Source organism: Genypterus blacodes, unplaced genomic scaffold (genome assembly GCF_046128005.1).
Source record: "Genypterus blacodes isolate CSIRO-AG114 ecotype Tasmania unplaced genomic scaffold, CSIRO-AGI_Gbla_v1 ptg000003l_1, whole genome shotgun sequence".
Lineage (NCBI taxonomy): Eukaryota > Metazoa > Chordata > Actinopteri > Ophidiiformes > Ophidiidae > Genypterus > Genypterus blacodes.
Genome location: NW_027466817.1, coordinates 10,058,632 through 10,079,572, shown reverse-complemented (window position 1 = coordinate 10,079,572; position 20,941 = coordinate 10,058,632). Strand labels below are relative to the sequence as shown.

At 41.8% G+C, this 20,941-nt stretch overlaps 2 protein-coding genes across 2 annotated transcripts; one reads left to right on the top strand and one right to left on the bottom strand.

The window, feature by feature from the left end:
- The first annotated feature begins 31 nt into the window (after nt 1-31).
- On the top strand, nt 32-15,004 carry LOC142991387 (prolactin-releasing peptide receptor). The gene is made up of 5 exons (XM_076141499.1): nt 32-140; nt 1,658-2,716; nt 7,104-7,569; nt 8,126-8,523; nt 8,795-15,004. The coding sequence occupies exons 3-5, from the start codon at nt 7,116-7,118 to the stop codon at nt 9,011-9,013; spliced, it is 1,071 nt and encodes a 356-aa protein (XP_075997614.1). The 5' UTR covers nt 32-140; nt 1,658-2,716; nt 7,104-7,115; the 3' UTR covers nt 9,014-15,004.
- A 98-nt stretch (nt 15,005-15,102) lies between these two features.
- On the bottom strand, nt 15,103-20,310 carry gpr184 (G protein-coupled receptor 184). The gene is made up of 2 exons (XM_076141512.1): nt 19,878-20,310; nt 15,103-17,468 (listed from the first exon to the last, which is right to left on the bottom strand). The coding sequence occupies exon 2, from the start codon at nt 17,424-17,426 to the stop codon at nt 16,392-16,394; it is 1,035 nt and encodes a 344-aa protein (XP_075997627.1). The 5' UTR covers nt 17,427-17,468; nt 19,878-20,310; the 3' UTR covers nt 15,103-16,391.
- Nucleotides 20,311-20,941: the final 631 nt, after the last annotated feature.

The window sequence follows — 20,941 nt, the reverse complement described above, 5'->3', positions numbered from 1 at the left end:
TGTTTTGTGCTTTCATTTCAACTTTGAATGCAAATCAAACCTACATGGCTGAAGTGAGAGCAGTTTCCAGCAGACCGCCTCCACCTCTGTTTACTGCTCGTCTTCCCTGTTTACAAGGGGCTGTGAGGCTCTTTTTCCAGGTATTTATATTCTAGATTCATCTTTGGACAAATCTGAACAAACTCCTGTGGGGTTTTATGACTTACCCCTGTGTATTAAGTTAAACTAATATCAAATTCGTCATCACCACTTAAGAGTATATTTTGAACATGCCCACACACTTCTAATTACTTAGAAAGAAAAGACTTGCATTCACTGACGTCTAATTATACAGATATTGCTCGCAGATGTGTGCCTTAATGTAACACCTGTGGTTCAGCTCCATCAGACATCAGCACAGAGTCATGCATGCTCACAACGCATTACAATTATTCCAAGGCCAAAGGGCCAGCCTCCAGTTTAGAATTAAATTATGAAAGTGCATACATCACTGCAGCACAGAGCCTCTTTACAGGGAGGCCATCAGACAAAGAGCCATGGGGATTGTGGATAATTATGATTCAGATTGTTTATCAATCAACAAGAGTCTGTTAGTCAGTAAGTCTGCAATGAAACACTGCAGGTAAAGACAGTTAGCGTTTGTATCTTTTGTGTTCACGTTTAAATTCCTTACCAAATCTGGACTCGTTTTGTGAATAATTTCTGTCTTTATCCTTCGCAAATCACAGAATCCATATTCTAAACCTGCTGTGACAAATCCTTCACCTCTCTTCTCACCAATGGTGCTTTTGTGTTTTTGTGCTTTGTTTCGATGAGGAAATTGTCAGTGATGGTGGAAGCAAATGCTGCTACACACAACGTAAATTGCTACATGAAACACTACCGGAATTACCCTCTGGTGGTAAACTGTAGGATATGTGCTCAGCTCTGATTAAACCTACACAGGTTAAATGTTAAGCCACTCTGGTTTGTTGTTCTGGAACTGTTTGTTGTTAATTTATCACATTTAGCTTGAGACTAAATACTAAGTAAGAAGCTTAAACAACTCCAACCATGTTTAGTTTCCCTTAAATTCACTCCTGTGTCTGTTATTTGTTGTTTTGCTATCACTGCTCCACGGTAGAACTTTAATGTCGCGTGAAGTGCTATGCTAGCACAGATTAGCATATTGTTTACTGAAGTTGCTGAGCTTCTGTATTTCTAATTTGAGTTTTGCCTTATAAGCGCCTTTTTGCCTTATTTATTATATTATATTTAAGTGTTTTAATTTCAAAGTTTTCTACTCACACACGTCACAATGTGCGAAACAACAGTCAATGGATACGTGTCCATAGAAACCTTTCCACCAACCTGAGAGTGAAACTGTGCGGCGTCAGATAAGATTCCATCCTGACTTTTCGTGATTTGTGTGACTTGGTGATTTCATGGCGTTTTTTATAAATGTAATGTACCGTAAACAAGCTTGCACAACTAGAGAGGCTGATGTAACCGATCCAGAACTTTTACTGGATGGCAAAGCTCAAAATTAAGCCAAAAAGTAAAACATTCCACATTTTGATGATGATTTACTTCTTTATTTACCGTCTGTTTTTCAGAAGAAGAATTCTGTGAATGCCTCTGCAGCTTCTTTCTCCTTTCCTTTTGAAACTCTCCACAGTGTCGAGAATCAAAGGAATCAACACCAGGTTTTTTATCCATCAGTACCGAAGCCCCATGAAGAAGAAATTCCCCTGAATGAAAGAAATCCATAACAACTGGCTACTTCCTTTCACGGTATCTTTCTGCTATGAGCCTTCTGGTACATCTCAGGAACAGTGTGAGTGTGAGGGCTCTGTGTTCTGGTAAAGGTCCTGAATCACGTGCGGAATGTTTGGAAAAGACCTGTGGAGCCAATTTTCAGTGGTCAAGTGTCAGGGTGTCGTTACACTTACAAAAATAGTGATGAGGAATAGCCGCTCCCAGGGAGAGATGAAGGAATCAAGGTGAGGAGGAGGAGGAGGAGGAGGAGGAGTGGTTGCTGTCAGGCTGTCAGTGGTGATTGTGTCCAATACAGAGTGACAGCTTGTGTCAAATGCTCAGAGTTGCAGGAAGAGTCAATTCATTCCTTTGATTTCTTTGTCTGTGTGTGTCTGTGTGTGTCTGTGTGTGTGCGTATATGGTGTGATTTTGTTTTTCCCTCGATTGCTCATTTTTGTGTCACTCCTCGACAGGTGTTGAAGAATTAAGATAATAAAGGGTTCCGTACAGCAAATAATGGAGGTCGCTCTCTCCTGTGAGGGCAAATGACATCTTCCAGCACGCGGTGATCAATGGAAGCCAAGGTGTCTAGCTCTGTGTGTGTGTGTGTGTTTGTGTGAAATGAATTTGAGTGGGAGGGGTGGGAGTGGGAGGGGGCACAGTTTATTTGAAGGGTCCCTGATGTTGGTCTCTCTCTCTCTCTCTCTGTCTCTCTCTCTCTCTCTCTCTCTCTCTCTCTCTCCCCCTCTTGCTGCTGAGCGAGAGAGCGATGTCCCCCTGCCTGACTCAAGATCATTGCAGGCTCCCATACGAGCCGTTGCACAGCGTTGAATTCGAGACCTGAGAGCTGAAACTATAAGGAAAAAAGGAGTTTTAAAAAAGCAATAAAAGGACGAGTAAAGAGTCTGGTTTGGCAGAGCTGAAGAGGCATCAGTCTGGGATATTTGCAGTATCTCCTTTTTAAAAAGACCAGCAACAGGTAAGATACTCATTATCAATTACATTTGATTCAACTTTATAGTCATTGCATACATGGTTCGAATACTGAGACAAAGAAATGCACTTTAGCATTGAAACAGCAGTAAAGTGCAGAGTGTATGCACATATAGGAATATGATCAACAGTGTAGTGTGGCAATGCTATGACAGTACAGTATAGAGTTATATAATTCACTGCATACACACATACACACACAGTACATACAAAGGCAACAATGATCTTCACACATGTTTTCCACGCCTTTCCCATCGCTCATGTGTGAGACATGTAAAATAACAACAAGCACGTTTATGATCTAATTCATAGGTTTGTCTTTTTATTTTGCGAGCATTACCATTATTATAAGCAATATACTGCCCAGGAAAGACAAACGAGAGGCTGGATTTAGACACCTCCAGGGAGAAAAAAAGGGACTTTAATTTACTAATAACTTCATTACAGCTGCTGTCATTCACAGGAGGCTGTCCCATCAGGGAACCAATTACAAGAGCATCCAAAGAGGCAAATCAGGACACGTGCCTCATGAACTTGAGTCCTATTTTACTCCTTTATTATTTGTAATTTACATTTCTGCTGTTTGCTCATCTCTCGCACAAGATATTTCAATCGTGATAAGACAAAGAAGATTGTTGTTACTGGTTGATGTTGATGATCACGATGTTCGGGTAACCCTTTTCCTCTATGCTTTGGAGTCTAAATAGCCGTCTAATATGTCTAATGTTACATACAAACCTATATTAGAATTATGTACACCAGTAAATATACAAAACATATCATATAATATAGTGTGAAATGGATGGAAGGGACAGTATACTGTATATTTCATCCGTTTTATGTTCAAAGTATTTAATTATATATATATGAATGCTATGTGGGAAATCATGATGGCGTAAAGTGTAAATCTCAGCAAGGTTCGATCAGTAAAAAGATCACGCAGACACACACACACACACACACACACACACACACACACACACACACACCCGTGTCAAGGCTGCAGCGCTACTCAGACATTGAATTCACTAAGGGTTCATTTTTACCATTTTTGCGTTAAAGTCTTTTTGGCTTGAGTCTGAGTGAGGCTCATTTCACAGCCCATTTCCTCCGTTTGAGTGAAGTTGTTTTTCAAAGTAGACGAAAACATCAAATTAAGGTGTCTGTAATCTCCACAAAATAACAGCGACTGGCCACGAGCCAGGCCACAGGACCCTCACAATGTCACAAAAACAGTTTTTACTTCTGTTTCATACGGGGTGGAACATCAGAAAATCAATACTAATTGGTGTAAAGTAGAAATTCGTGTGAGCCCTGTCAGTGGCAGATGTGGCCGGGTGAGCGATGACACGTGAGCGGCAAATTAACTGCAGCACAGTGCCACGTGTTACACATGGCAACGGGAACGGATCCAGCTTTCATTTTGGAGCAAATAAATGCACCTCAACACCAGAAACAAACACAGACTGCAGGAAACACTGCAGTATGTAAAGTAGTTGACCTTAAACTTCACTTGAAAAGACTCCCTGCATTAAATTCAGTGTCAACTTGTTTTTTATGTACCTCCACCTCGCCACAAGCATTCGAAAACAATGACCAACCACAACACAAAGTTTGGTCTGCAATTGCATTAAACCAGTAGTTTCCAAAGTGGGGGGCGCAGAGCTACTGCAGGGGGGGCGCGGCGCGGGATCGGAAGAGGAGCGTTATGAATAAGAACGGCCTCGAAAAACTTCTGATCTATATAAGGGGGGCGGGAAGAAAAAGTTTGGGAATCACTGCGTTAAACCATCAAATGGCCTTATTTGGTTGAGTTCTTTACATTTAGTTTCATCCCTGGTCTTCTTTAAACACGACGGTCTGCTTTATATCCACGTGTTTGTACCTTTTAAATTTACATTTCGTTGGCAGAGCAAACGCTGCTCAGAGCGACTAGCCCTGGATGAGCGGATCAGCAGAGATTAATAACATTCACCCTGCAGTTGCTCATTGTCAATCTGGAAATCAAATTCTGAACCATAAAGTGACGATTTTAATATTACGACTTTAAAATCAACCAGCGCTCACAATCAAGCTCAACCTTCCTCCTCAATCTCTTTCACGGTATCCGTGTTTTCTCTGGAAACTCTGCTGAACAACAAATGTTCCATCAAATTGGCTTTTTAGTGATAAAATGGAATAACCACATTGAAAAAATACATTGTTGCATAAGTTTTAGTTGGTTGTGTTTCCTTTCACAATTATGTGTATATGACAAATTCTGTCCTGTTACCTTCACTGCTGTTCCATATAGATAAAGGTCAGAGGTCAAAGTAATTCAAATTGGCGAGCAGCCTATAATCATCATAATATCACTAACTGATCGCAACCATCGCAATGAGAGAGGAGGCAGCACTGAAATAGATCGATCAGCAAGCTGATGGGCTGCAAACAACATTTCAACTCAAAATTGAAATGGGCCAAAATGTGAGGGGGAGAGTTAGCAGCAGTGCATTCTGGGATGTTCTGGAGGAGACAAACACACGTCAATTCTAATATTCATAATTCCCATTGTGACCGGCTGTATCCACAAATGTTTTGATGCTTACAAACTTTTGTCAAAACTAAATTGGATGAAAACTCCATTAGTGTGGCAGAAGTCACAGCATAAGAAGGGCACATAATCAGCTTATATTTATTAAACGTTTGATCCAGCCTCTGCCTCGCCCCTTATGCAAATATCTCTGGAGACGTGGAATAATGAAACGCAGCCATTAACAAAGGAAAAGGTTAGGAGCCGTCAGCAAAGTCAGAAAGAGTACAGAATATCAAGAACATCAATAAAAAATGTAAAGAGACGAGGCAAACAGAGACACCAGGAGTCCTTCCTCCTCTTTTGCATTTTAATGGTTCTCAATTCTCCTCATGCCTCAGGAATTAAGTATGGGGTCTGCATGGCTCCATAAAGGCCATGGCAACAGCGTTACCAGGCGAGGGGGGTGTTCTCTGGTGTCCTCCGCAGACAGGCAGGGTGGACAGCATGAGGCCGGATCGAGTCAGAAAACAAAGTCCTGCTGCTGAAAATGGACACCAATGCATACCAAATGTGGAATTAAAGACGTGATGCAGGCTCTGAGTGAGGTTTCGCTCTGTAGTGGCAAGCGATGCTCAAGCGGTTAGTAACATGGGTGAAGTGGATATAGGAAATCTGCTAACACGTCCTCCACGTTGATTGCGGCTACGTTTTAGACGCATGGAATCGCTGGAGTGGATTCATCTACCCCACAATTCAGCACAGATCTAAGTTGCTAATACAAATGTTGATGAAAAGGTCAGTTTAAAGGACACTTAAATGCCCACTGTGCAATAAATGGCTCGTGCAATTTTTCAGCTCAACATGCCTCATCATCATCAAGGTGATGCAGGTGGGATAGATAATCACAAATTGAGAGAAGTGAAGAATAATGCAGAGTTGTCACCTCTTTTTTCCTGTTTTCTTGTTTTCTCATTTTTATGTTCTTTTTCTTCACCTTTTTTTCCTCGATTTTCCATTCAATCATTCTTTTTCTTCACCGCTTTTATCTTGTTTTTGTATTCCATAATTTTTTCTTCAGTGAAAAATTGAGAAAAACAGAGGTTAAGAAAATGAATGAAAGGAAGAGAAAACGAAAAAATAGGTGGTTAAATAGTAGGTTTACTTTCTCTCTTTTTTTGACATTCTGTTCCTTCTTTTTTCTAATTTTCTCGATCTATTCGATTTATAGACAACAGCTCTACCATCCTGGTTCCAATCAGGTTCCAATCAATGGGAGAGAGCACAAATGGAATGGCGGCACATATCTGAAGTTGAGCTTTCTGTCTGGGTTAGACAGACTGCACTCTCTAGTCTGGGTTTTGTATTCTCATCTGTAGCAAACAGGAATCTACTACTTTGCTTTGTGCAATGAGCCAGTAATGTGTTTGATGAGTGAATGAAGGGAGTGCTGTTCTCCCATTGCCAGGACTTTTTGCTGGTGAAGATGTCCGCTCCACTTTCTCTGGATATTTATTGTACCTGATATAAGAAATGTTACATAAACCTCATGAGATACCGCAATGATTTGACCTGTCACTCAAACTGCTTGTAGCTTGTTGATTGTTTCAGGTTCATTTTTCTTCCAGGATTTTTTACAGCATCTGTACAGTTTGTTTCGATAGTGCCCGTTTAAAATGCTTGATTGCATACAGAAGGTACAGAAACCACTTTCCCGGTCTTCAGGCTTCAATCTTTTTATCAGCATTTGGCAGCAGTTTCAGCAATTGCCATCACAGTGCATTCTCTGCAGGAAATGTATTTCTTGTTGTAATCGAAGCAATAGTCCAAGCGTTTTGATGATGTTTTTCCTCATTATCAGGTTTGCCAAGACATGGATATCTTCTTCGGTGAGGCTTTGAGGAACAGCAGCCACGACACAGAACAGGAAATCCTAGAAGCCGGCAAGAGTCAAGGACTTAACCATAGTGACCCACTGGACATGTTTGTAGGCATGGAGCTTCTTCTACGTTTCAAGCCTCTCTTCATGCCTCTCTATTGCGTCCTTTTGGTGGTGGCAGGTGTTGGAAACTCCTTCTTGTTGGCCTGTATCTTGGCGGACAAAAAGCTCCACAACGCCACCAACTTTTTCATCGGTAACTTAGCGGCTGGTGACCTGCTGATGTGTCTGAGTTGTGTCCCGCTGACGGCATCGTACGCCTTCGACAGCCACGGCTGGGCTTTTGGACGGCCGCTCTGCTACCTGGTCCCACTGCTGCAATGTGCCACCGTGTTTGCATCAGCGCTCTCCCTCACTGCCATCGCTGTGGATCGCTACATTGTTGTAGGTAAGAGCAGGACTTGATCTTAATATTGGTGATTATACTCGTTTATCTATTATTAGGTACACACATGCAATTCCATAGAATCCATTCAGAATTGTACTGATTTGACATTTGTTGATTTGGTTTTTACACTTTGGTTTTTACTGTTGTCCTGCAATGTAGTATTCTTGTGAGAATTGTTATTTTGCTTATGTTTGCTAGACGAGATATAGATCTCATGACAACATAAGGCAATATTATTTTTATTATTGCAATGTTTCTGCTGGAAAAAATCAAACAAAAATCAAAAAACATTTCTAATTCAAATTTAAACAATAAAAGTGAATGAGTAACTTAAGTTACTACATTCACGATTGCACAACTACTTTAGTTTAGGTTTTGGAATTTAATTGGCATGTGGTTTGTCCCTTAACACTGGCTATATTGTGAATTTGTCAACTGCTTTCATTTTATACTTTTAAGAATCTTTAATTGTGCAATCGGGCTGTTTTTGTGAAATCTTTTTGGGCCTTTGTAGCTTTTGAGTTATTTACTGTTTGTGTGGACCTTGTTCTTTCAGCTCACCCGGTCCGAAGGAGGATCTCAGCATCGGGTTGTGCGGCAGTGACCCTGGGAGTCTGGATTGTGTCCTTGGCCCTGGCTGCCCCTCCCTGCCTCTATACTCGCTATCTGGATCTGCGTCCCAGTGGCATGAACCTGGTTGTGTGTGAGGAATTCTGGCCAAACAGTGGCCACCTGCGCTTGCTCTATTCCTGCTTCATTCTCATAGCTACCTACATGATCCCGCTGACGTCAGTCTGTGTATCCTATTGTGCCATCACCATCAGCCTAAAGCGCTACGCTGTGCCTGGGGAGCCATGTCACAACCAGCAGCGCTGGAACAAGAGGAGGAAGAAGACCTTCTCTCTGCTGGTGGCCTCTGTGCTGGCCTTTGCCCTCTGTTGGATGCCTTTGCAAGTGAGTCACAAAGTTGATGTGAAATGCAAAGCTAAAGCCACAGACGCTAATCAGACCACAACTGTGCCTAAAGTGATTTTTCAAAAAAGTATGATTTATGATCTCATCTACTCTGCAATCCTGTATCTAATTTGTTCATCCCCATTTATGTAAACGATCATTGCTATCATTGTTTTCATCAGCAGTTTCCTGAAGTAATGTTGATTAAAATTTTGGTTCCTGTGTTATTCATATATATTGGGGTTTGTCTTGTTGTCTTGTACCTGTGTAGGTGCTGAACCTGTTGCTGGATCTAGACCCAGACTTCCACATCATTGGAAAGCGCTACGTGAACATCCTGCAAATATGCTGTCATTTAGTGGCGATGAGCTCTGCGTGTTACAACCCTTTCATCTATGCATCACTGCACAGCAAGGTACGCAAGCACCTGAAGGGATACCTATGTCCATGCCGGGGGAGGATGGTGGAGAGGGTGCCGTCCAGGAGCTGATGCCAAAACAGTTTTAGAGATTCCTAACACGCAGGCAAACACTTGAACCTGTGACACCAATGCTAATGCCCAGAAATGGCAATCACTCAACTCGACTTCTGTGTGTGTGTGTGCATCATTTTGAGACATTCGGTCATCTCTCTCAGTGTCACCTGAACCAAATAAAGTTCACTATCAATAAAACTAATGAACAGTTGATCCAGACCAGATAGCAGTTTGGTGCGATTGAAGCTGACATCTTTGCTTGGGATTCTTGTGCTTATTTTTGGTTGGACGCCAGGCAGATTTGACAGCTTTACAAGCGCCAACAAGGGCATAAACATGCTGTCGCTGTGCCGCCTCTCCTTCTGGGGGCTCAGACGAGCGGTTGGTAACAGCGGTCCGGTAAACATTCACTTCAAGAGCCAAACCATCAATTGATTCTCCAAACGGACTACTCAGAGGAGCTGTGCCTCAATGTGACTCCTGATGTATTTATGTTGTGCTTGCTGCTCAGCTACAATATGTCTCCTCAGCTCTGCATTATTATTGTGGTATTGGTTGTACAACCTGCTTTATTTGAGCTTTTAGCTATTTGTTCTATCTGTCACTGCACCGTTGGGTTTTACAGCCTATAACCAACAGAACAGACGTTGATCTGTCTTGCATGTTTTGGTCTGCGACAGATCCCCATATGTAAGCCAACTCAAAGCAATTTCACTCTCTTCTAGACTCTCTTCTAATGTGTGAACCTGTGAGAAACCAACCAGCTCAGACTGTTTAGAGAGATAAACTTCAAACTCTAGCCGACCTGGTCTTTGAGTCCTCACAAGTCTCGAGTCCTCCATAGTCCACAGTAGGCCTCTGAACCTCTGTCCTTTCATAATTCTGTTTGAATGGTGTTTCCAACGGCAAAATGTAAAGGTGCCTCCGTCACTTTTGTTATCTATGTGAAAGCTGAATGTAAAAGTAAATGTTTTGTGCCTACGTTTAGGAATTGTGACTGAGTTTTAGCGTTTCAGGCTGGTAGCCACAGTCTGGAAGGAAAATTATCTTGTAATTCATGCACCTTATCTGTAATTGCTTGTTCGAAGTGTGCACAATAACTTTTACAACACACCAGAAAACAATAAAACAAGGGCATAATTCATCAAATTCAACAGTAAATGTGTAGCACCACTGTAATTTGAAATCATTCATTAAGTCACCATGGTTTTGCTTAGCACACCAGAATTTCATTACCATTCTGTTATCTGTGGCCGTGTCACAGGGAATGTGTTAATGAGGTCATGCATATTCAAGAGCATGTTTGCCTGACATGGAAGCTTGCACATTACATTTGGTTGCGCCTGTGTTGAGTGTGTAGACAAGATTGGAAAAAAAATTCATATGAACAGCAATTATAAGGGATTATACAGGGAGGCAGTAGTCGAGTGGGTAGAGCTTCCGCTTGGGAACCGGAGGGTTGCCGGTTCAAGTCCCTGCCAAGGTGCCCCTGAGCAAGGCACCGAACCCTCAATTGCTCCCCCCTCTGCGAAGGGTGGTAATGTAATGTAAGTCGCTTTGGATAAAAGTGTCTGACAAATGATTGTAATGTGATGTAATGTAATAACGTATGTCACCTTCTCACCACACGTCCAAATGATTTTGTCTAGAAAACAAGACAAACTCAAAGATCAACATTACATTCAGAGCACGAACACTTTGCCCCATAGCTACCGCCCTGCTGACGCCAGGCTAACTGCTCATAATGCTTTTTATCAATCATCACTGACAATTTTCTAGCTAAAATATCCACGGGTGGCAAAGGTTTATTACTGTGCTCTTAGTCTGTCACTGCCCAGACACCAAGTCAGTTTTTATATGTAACGATTTTTTTTTATAAAGAATCTCAACCACGGTGCCAATTTTTTAAATCTAAATGACATTTAAGGAATTTATTTATTTATTTTTCAGCACAGTGCAGATCGTCTATCAGTAATAAAGGAAAAGGCCAATACACTGTTGGTTCAGTTCATAAACAGGAACACTCGGCTTTCCTGCCCATGTTGTTGTTGTTATCTTCACCTTTTCACTATCAGCTTACGTCACTGTGTGCTGTGCAGCGGCTAGTTTCCTCCGTCTGTTCACTGTGGTTAACCTGATTGCACTTCAAGAGAGTGTCTCTATCGCCTATCTTTGTGATCTATAAGAGGAAAGGTTAGTTGTTTCCTGTGCTTGCACTTTCCAAGTAGCGCAGGCGATGCAAACACGTATTATACACATATATAAGTGTTAAGAGATAAAGTTCCCCATGGCCATTTGAGAGGGAAAAGGACTGTTTTCTATCACTGAGCACTTTAAGCCACTCGTTATAAGTAGGTACTGACTCTGAATCCAGTGGAGCAGTCACCATGTTAGTGGCCAACGCCTCAAAGCCATTATTCAACAAATCAGATGTTACAGCGTCAAATAGCCATGAGGGCTTCTATCGTCACCTCCCTTTTAAGCGCTTGGCACAAATGATTTAACTGGAAGGGCTGACATGTAAGGAATTAATGGTTTAATTTCCTGCTAACTGGCTATCTGGGAAGATCTATTGCAGTTTTGATGGGGAAAGATAAAGCCTGTGCACACTTTCAGTCCGTGTCCAGCATTAAAGAAGCTGTGCTGTACATTAGTCAGGCAGGACCCCTGGGTTTTGTTTGTGATTTGTGTCCCCAATTCACCTCCCCAGGCCAGCGTGAATGAGTCTGATATAGCTTTTCTATCCACAGCAGAATAGCTTAAGAAACAGATAATGTGTTTCTCTGTGTATGGAGATAGAAAACAGCCTATCGAGTGCAAAATATTGTGGCTTCACCTGACACTAGAAATTGAGCTTCAAGGAAATGATGGGAAATTGTTCAGGCTGTTGTGATGCTAGTTTAGCGACTCGGCTCCACTTGAGCATCAGTTCAGTCGAGGTCACAGAAATGGAAACCGCTAGAAATGTACCGATTGTTGTTTGCCTCCTGCAACTTGTCAACAAGCTGAGTTGTACAAATGACTTCTTTATAGAATTGAAGTCAACAGGAAAAGGGTGAACACACTAACCTGACATCGGCGGTTAGCAAAAGATGCTATAAGGCCTGTTCCACTGCAGCTACATATATGATAACATAAACACATGAAATCACTGTGATCTTAATGTAATTTAGCAGTTAGGAATTCATTCATTCACATGCAGCCCATCTGTACAAAATGCATAATGTTTCCAATATGACTGACATTAGGCTACAGTGTGTTCCATTTGGCTGCTCATTATTCCAAACGCAGAACAGAAATATATTTGTTTCAATAAAATCCTTATTTGTCCTTTATTTCTACATTATAATATGAAAAGTAAACTTGATCTATAAAAAACTGCATCTTTATTCAGTTAATAAACTACAGTTAAGTGTTTTTAAATAATAACAGTGTTTGATATGCAGCAGTTCTCTATGTATGTTAATGTCAACGACCTCAGATGTCAAACAACATGCACACTGATGCTATTCCAAAAAGGTTCCAACTTCCAACTCGGAATATCCTGAATGTTAATAGAAAAGTAACAAATACATAAATCCATGTAAACGTAAATGTACACACATCATTGCTTATTAACATTTCTCGAAGGTTGTGAGTGGATTCGTCGTGCAATTCTGTCCGCAGTCACGTAATATAAAGGACATTATGGCTCTTGTGATGGTAATCAAACATCCAATCTACTACTGAACCACTTGTGGTTGTTGCGGCTCACAAATGCATTTTCGGCCAAATGCTAACACAAAGTCAATCACTCAATTGATTTGTAGTTATTTTAAGACTTCCTTTATCAAAACAATGCACTTAATTTCGAACAGAGAGCAGCAGAGGAGGTATGCAGGGGAACATTAATATATGATGAGAGAGAATTGTTCATTATGAGGAAATGTATGTGGAAATAAAAACATTTGCTAGTGAGGAGTCTTTTGATTGCACTCAGGCCGCATCTGTATGTGAGTCATAACTGCTAATCAATAAATTCACATTGGTTTCCCACAAAGTCAGGCTGCTGCCCGAGTTCGCTCATTACGAGCTCGATCTGGAGGAAATGGAACTGCATCATCCAGGGATTAAAGAATGAAGTGCAGTGGCTCGATGACATTTTTTTAAACGTGTTCTGCATTTTTAGATGAGAATGTCATAATTCAAATTGATTTTCCAAGTAGTACACTCTTTCCTAGATTGACTGGTAGGAATATTTTATGGCGAGAGCACACCCTTTTAAGTCCTAACAAGGTCACTGACATTGTATTGCTTAGCTTTCATTGCTTGGTGCCTCATTTCTATCTTATCTTTGTCAAATACGTAGCAACGTGTCCTGCTACAAAGCCCTGCTACAATGCTACATCTCACACAAAAACAATGGCAGTGAAAGGGTTTGGACATACATGACCTGAAAATCACGATGTTGCATAAAATCGCCAGGGCATCGCTTTCAATATTACTCTTGCGACAACCAACAAAGGACCCCATGTGCCACATCCCACATCTCTGTGCTACAAGCTTCCGAGGAAACAGTCGGAGCAAACCCACGCTGGTTACCTGCCATTTACCCAGCTGGTAATGTATTGATGTGGCCTGCAAAGTGTCATATTGAAGCATAACAGAACTGCTGTATGAATAATGAGCGAATATCCATGCAGCAGTGAAAGCCTTCATCTTTTCTCTCTCCCACTGTGCTTCTCCATCGCTCCCCAACGGTCAGCTCAGATTTACGGTAAGAATGATCCTGATTCATATTTGGCCTGAGAGTTTCATTCATATAATTGTATCAAACGAATATATGAATATACAAAAATTATTAAAAGTCTCTCTCTCTCTCTCTCTCTCTCTCTCACACACACACACACATAAATGCACACACACTTGTTGTTTTTTTCATGTGACACTGAAATGTCGTAGTTTCATTCATAATTATCTACGAATATGGCCATATAGTCTCCACCTGCTGCTTTTGAGACAGGGGTTATCGTCACATTTCAGGGAACCCGGATGTCCCCTCAATCACCTTCTTTTCTCTCACTATTCATAGGCAAAGTTCATTTTCATCTTAGACCCATTGAAAATATGATCATTGGTCCGGTGCCTGGGCCATCTGGGTTTACTATTCAATCTAGACCAGGGGTCTTCAACTGATGGAGAGATGCAGCAGGGACCCCCTACTATATGTATTGTATAAAATTGTGTTTTATATCAAACTGGGCCTAGTGCCATGTATAAACATAGCTACCCAGTTATTGTGCATTCAATTCTAAGCTATTCAGTGACGTGGAGTGAGGTTCGCAGTGAGGTTCGTGGCTGGGGAGGCACTGACTCTTTCAAAATCAGATTTACAAATATATGGATTCAACAGAGAGAAATGCACTCCATCAAATGCGACAAACCACATCTAGATGATGTGGTTGGATTCACATCTAGCATGTGATGCTTTATTACATTTAAATATATATTTATATTCAAAAATGACAAAATATCAATTCATATATTGATATAAAGTATATAATTAAGATAATGTGGTTGAAATTCTGGAGCTCTAGCTCTTTCCTTGTCCAAGATATGGGCCTTTACAAAAACAACCCATTTGGTTCATGGTTACTATGACATTTTTGTGACAAGGGTGATTTCTGATGATCTGTCATGTTTCCCAAATTTGACCAAAATTGAAATTTGCCGCAAACTTGCAGCAAATGATTCTAGTGCCATGTAGATGATGTGGTTGAATTTCTAGAGGTCTCGCTCTTACCTTGTCCAAGATACGGGCCTTTTACAAAAATGACCCATTTGGTCCATGGTTACTATGACATTTTTCCCAATTTGCCCCATGTTGGATCTATGTTGATGTTTATTCAAAGACATTTAGATTTGTAGGGAAAATAATTGTCGTATCAACCACAAATTATTAAAAAGATTATTTCTTATTAAAAAATGTTTTATTTTTGAACATTAACTGACATTTGATAGCTTTCCAATGGTTCCGATTCTCTGAAGAAAGACGACACTTCAGGTAACCCTGGTGGCACCACAGTTTGAGAACCATTGTGCATTAACCAAACATATCACCCGCATCACTGTTTCACATAGTTTGGTTTATTTAGTTTCACTGACACATAAAAACAAGTGGCCACTCTCCATCAAAATATTCAGATACATTTCACACATGAATCCACTTTTAGCTGGACGAGGGTCATGCAATCACAATGACAATAATCTCCTACAGATTTGAGGGAAAACAAAAGAGCTTTTCAGCTGCAGCCATCTCCACCTACACCTACAAGTGGCTGCCAGCGAAGAACCTGAGAGGAATCCACAACAACCCACTCACTCAGCTCCTCCACGCAGGAAACAAGACAATGCCAAGGTGCTTTATGTATACACTCAGGTTTGATTACAGCGTGTAAGAACACTCTTAAGTCAAGGACATGGATGAGTAATCATGCAGATGAATACATGAAGTGGAAAGTAACAAAAACCCTTAACTCTTTTTTTGCAGTTAAGAACGATTTAGTGGGGCTATGTTTAGTTTTTTCATTTTGCGTAATTAATTTAGATTTAGGGAATTGCATGAAAAAATTAATTAATTGTTAAGTAAAAAATACACTTACAGTATACGTGAGCTCAATACTTACATTTGTACCTTTGTTTTGTTTGATGTTAGCAGGATTCCTTAAAATGTCCTGAGCTCATTTAGACAAAGCCTACAGGAAGGACGAGGCAGCGTCCAGGCAGGAATCTGTTTTAGTGATGAATCCAGACACAAGAATTTGATTTTAATGTTTTCAATCTGAATGAAAATAATCAGGGACACTTATTCTATGACAGACAATCAATAAGTTTAAATTCAGTCCTGATCCAGAAACATGTTCTGTTTGAACAGTTAAGAAATATTTTACTAGAACAAGACTTATTTTGGCTGTTCAGTGAGAAAGAAACTCCATTTTGCCCTGAAAAACATGGTATCTTTTTCTTTTTTCTTTATAATTCAAGACAAACAATAATCTCCACATGTGGACTATATTGAGATATTAACATGAACCAGATATAATTACAGCACATTTATGCACAGCAACATGCTCAGGATGATAGAGCAGCTGTCTAGGGATTGGAAGGTTCCCGGTTTGATTCCGGGCTTCTCCCAGCCCGTCAAGGTGTTGTTGAGCAAGACACTGAACCCCTAACTGCTCCAGATGTGCAGATTGGCTCCATGCATGGTTTGCCTCTGCCCTCAACACCTAAGAAATACTGATATACTGCAGATTTATGTTTTTGCAACTTCAGTAGATAAAATAATTTATTCCATAACTGCCACACATGCACAAGATGCACACACACATGCACAGTATGCACATCTGACATTTTATATTAAATTTTGATTTCCCTTCCCTCTGTTGTATCCAGTCAGACTGCAGTTCTGTCCTGTATCTGTCCTTCTATGCCTCCTCCAGCACAGCCTCACCTCCTCTTGGACGCTGTTGCTCACTAGCACATAAAGCACCGGGTCCACCACACAGTTCAGACTGGACACAGCCAGCGTGCATGAGAAGGCAAAGTGCATTTTTTGTTCAAACTTGCAGTAACTTTGAAGATTGCTGTCGTCCAGGTAGAAGGCCAGCGAGCGGGCGAGCAGCAGGATATGGTACGGAGCAAAACAAATAGAGAAAATGCCGATGACCCCAAAGGAGAGCAGGCGGACCTTTCTCTTAGCCTGGCTGCTTAGACCGGGACTCTGGCCCACAGTGGCCAGCACTTTCCAGTAGGTCACTGCCAACACCAGCAGGGGCAGCACGAAGCCAATGCCCACTCGCAGCAGGTTGAACATGGCCACAGGGTTGGTCATGGGATAAGTCTCATAGCAGCGGTCATTGCTGTTTACCTCATCGTGGAGGTCTGTGAGATTGTCATTAATCAATACCATGATGTGCCACACCACGACCACAACATAGACAATGATGCACTGGGCCCAGGCGTAGCGGTAGGTGCGGTAGGTTTTGGAGCGCAGCGGGAAGATGACCACCAGGCAGCGGTCTACCGAGATACAGCAGAGCAGGAGGATGCTGATGTACATGTTGGTGTAGTAGATGAAGCCAGCGATGTTGCAAGAAACGGGGCCCAGCTTCCAGCGGTGGTCCTGGTTGTAGTAATTAATCCAAAGGGGCATGGTGAGGAGGAAGAGCACGTCAGAGAAGGACAGGCTGAGGAGGAAGATGCCCAGGACATTTTGTCTCTTCACTTGCTGCAAAATGGGGCCCAGAGTGAGGACATTGAAGATCATACCAAAGATAAAAGCCACGATGTAAACGCCCATCAGGAGGTCGCTGATGGCGCTCTTGCCGATTGCCACACATATAGTTGAGTTTGTGGTCGTGGCCGTCGGTGAGGATGTGAAGTTCATGGTTATCACAGATCCGTTTCTCACTTTCCTAAAGAAATGCACCTGTAAGTGTGAGAAAAGCAGACAGACTGATCAGAGACGCTTTACATTCCTGCTCTAGTCAAGGTCGAGGCTCAGATGTCTCTCAGCGTTTGCACCCACAGTTCTGATGAGAGACTGTGATGGCTAAATCCTCTCCTTATGGCCTGAGCTGCTCTGTATGGAGAAGACGCATTATGCATTTCCATCTCAATGTCCCACGGAGATCAACAGGGAACTAATACTGATCATAATGCTGCTTCGTCTAAATTGCCTATAAAAATGGACGCACTTGTTGTCCTGCATGGCCGAGCACAGGCTGCAGGCACAAAGTGAGCATTTGCATTTCGCTGTAACTGAAGCCTAATTAACGTGCGCTATAAAAAGTCATGATTCTCTGGGGAGACAAACAAGCCACTCAGACACAGACACAGATCAGCTCATGCAAATTGGGATGGAACCTCACACTGGCAGTTCAACCTATAACAGACATCAGAGCGCAATGAGTGGGCCGTCTCTCCCACAAACCTGTGTTTAGATGCACCTCACACATTGATGAATTCATCATGTTTATTGTGTTGTTGATGCACACTGTAGATGCACAATCCTACGTACCCACTAATCACAAAGCCACCGCTGTGATTGCAGCCAGATAAATCTGGTTCAGACTGCAAATACAACACTACCCACATGTTGAACATCCGCCACAGCCCATGCAACATTTCACAGTCTGTGTTCCTCTGAGGTTCACCCGAACTCCAGGATGTCGGGACGATAACACTTTCAATGTCTTAGGTCACACTTCTGCGGCCCCAAATGGCTTCTGAGCAGATCGGAAGAAGTAAAATCCAATTTTAACAAACATCTCACACTACAGCAGTATCTTGCAAATTACGCTTGGGAACCTTCCAGTCCTATGTACCAAGAATAACTTTGTTGTGTCACACTGGGCTGTTGGGCCGATACAGATCCCAGTTTATACTGTATGTGCACTATGTACAAATACACAAACCTCACAATCCAGAAAAATCTTAAGATCCTTCATAAACATTGAGACTTCAACGACAATCTGGGCCTGAAACATGTTTGATCCTTGTGCACTGTGTACCTGGACTGAGACCAATCTGGAATATTCGTGTCTCATCTCCATTTAAAACTGCCAAAGGCTAAAAAAAACAAAACATGGTCAGCACCGCCAAACACAGATCAGAATCTTGTGCATCTGTTGCTGAAAACTGTAAATCAACTTTTTAAAAGGGTTTGCATAGGCAGATATGATTAGGCCGTTTCACTGCGTTGGGAAATCCAATCATGACTGTGCATCTCTGTGGCTATTCAGAATGTTTGATATTTCATGCCTATTTTTTAACGCCTTTTCGCTGTTGCACGGTCTGTTTATAGGAACAGGAAGCTCATAATGCCATTAGAGGTAGGCTGTGCCATCCAAACTCAATAATGGAGGAGCCACTTAGACTCACATCATCTTTACTGTGTGTGTGTGTGTGTGTGTGTGTGTGTGTGTGTGTGTGTGTGTGTGTGGTAATGAAGGCACATGCAGAAGGGTGTAACTGGATTTTTGAATAATATTTAATTATTGGATCTTCCCTGACTCATTGGTCACCGAGTCATTTCACAGCAATTTCATCAGAATGAAAAAGTTTTAAAGTCTTATCTTATATCTTTGGTCTGGGGATGAAGCATTGGGTGCTGTAAGGGGAAAGTCCTGCACATAAATCTGTTTTGGAGGTTATTACTCATCAGTCTGCATCTGTTCTCCACCTCCTACTAACAATAACCCTGAACATGTCTGGTCCGTTTCTTTCCCTTTGCCACTCATTTCTACAGCACGTCTTCTTTCCTGCATTCCTCCAGCCTGTCATTTCAACTTTTGCTGTGTTTACTCGAGAATGAAACGATATTTACGCGTTCATCTGTCACATAAAAAGTCGACCAAATACAGGCTTATGTTTCCTTTCAGCCCTCCCTCACATCTGAGCCAACTATGTATTTGTTAATGTTGTGAAGCCCGGCTAAGCCTCGGGTGTTATTGCAGTCCTGTCACCAATAAAGAATTCAACAAAACCTCACCCTCTTTTTTCACCCAAAAAGAAGATATACTTTAATTTCCTAAATGTTTTTTACTTTACTTAATGCAGAGGCCATGATTCTGCCCTCTTGTACTGTTTTGTGAATTTGTGTACGTGCACCAGTGGGGAAAGTTGTTGAAAATACTGAATTTGCCTTCCCCTTGACAGCAATACAAAGAAAAGCCAGACAGGATAAGTATAGCTTCAAACTAAACTCGTTTTTTTTTATATTGTGACATTTGTTTTTCAGGTGTATGTGAGGCTTCTAACTTCAATCTCATATGTACGTCACTTTAGTTAAAAGCATCTGCTGAATGGGTTCATAAAAAGGTACTAATGTGCTCACCTGCTGTTCCTGATGGGATGTGTGTCCTGAATGTAAAGATGGCCGTCCAGTGAGTGACGATCTTCAGACACATTCCAAAGCTGTTTCCAATCTGGGGACGTTCAGTCCAGGATAGTCAAAGGAAGAGTTTCAGATGAGCCCCTTCACAGCTGATGGCTTGCAACCAAGCCACTACAGTCCCACATGATGCTCTCAAACCATTAGCACACAGGAAAGTGGTTGGAAAAAAACAAAAACACCATATGTTCTCTGGCGAAAATGATAAAAACCACAGTTGAAATGTCAGCAAGGCTGAGAGAAACCGAGCGGGGAGACGTGATGAGATGAAGTGCAAAAAGGGGAAGACGCCTGTAGGAGGAGGGAGGCTTGGTTTTGCACACACGCAGGGAGGAAGCAGACGTTCAGGGGTGGGGAGATACAGCAGCACATGGAAAAAATATGATGCAGATGTTAATCATGCTGAAAGTCAGACAATGAATCTGCCTTCACTTTCACAGCGTCAGAGCTCGGCTTTTTTTCAACTCGAGTTCCCCTCTGTCTAGTTTCACACCGGCGTGCGTCTTTTCTTTGTAAATCCTGCTAGTTCTAGTCTGTGATTTCCTTTGACGTAGAGGCTCTCCACCTCTGACACGAGGCTGAATTGAGGTCGCACACTTGTTCGGTTGCTGAACACGAGGCCAGGGGGGGTTGTGAGGTAGACGAAACTGAATCACACGTAGTGAGCTCTGTACCAGGCTGTGGTAAGCACCTGCTTATCAGAAGCAGCAACTCATGCAGAACTGCACAGTGTCAGTGAGAACCCAAAGGCTCTTTCAATGTTTATGAAAAGAATCTGGGAATGAGGCCTGCAGAACATTATTTACTCATGTGTTCATGTTAAGTCTAAGTAAACATTTGCGGCAGCTGGTGAAGTGGTGGATTCTCCCAATAGCAAGAATACATACCTGAGACTCCAAATCTCTCTACGTTAAGACAAACAACAGACAGAGAGAGTAAAGAGGAGTACAAACAGGAAATGCTTCTATATATAGTGAGGCCGTACCTCTGTCCACTGCTGTCAGGCT

Coding starts and splice junctions, on each gene's coding strand:
- LOC142991387 (XM_076141499.1), top strand. CDS start 7,116: ATGGATATCTTCTTCGGTGAGGCTTTGAGGAACAGCAGCCACGACACA. Junction 7,570..8,125: donor GGATCGCTACATTGTTGTAG/GTAAGAGCAGGA, acceptor TTGTTCTTTCAG/CTCACCCGGTCCGAAGGAGG. Junction 8,524..8,794: donor TCTGTTGGATGCCTTTGCAA/GTGAGTCACAAA, acceptor GTACCTGTGTAG/GTGCTGAACCTGTTGCTGGA.
- gpr184 (XM_076141512.1), bottom strand. CDS start 17,426: ATGAACTTCACATCCTCACCGACGGCCACGACCACAAACTCAACTATA.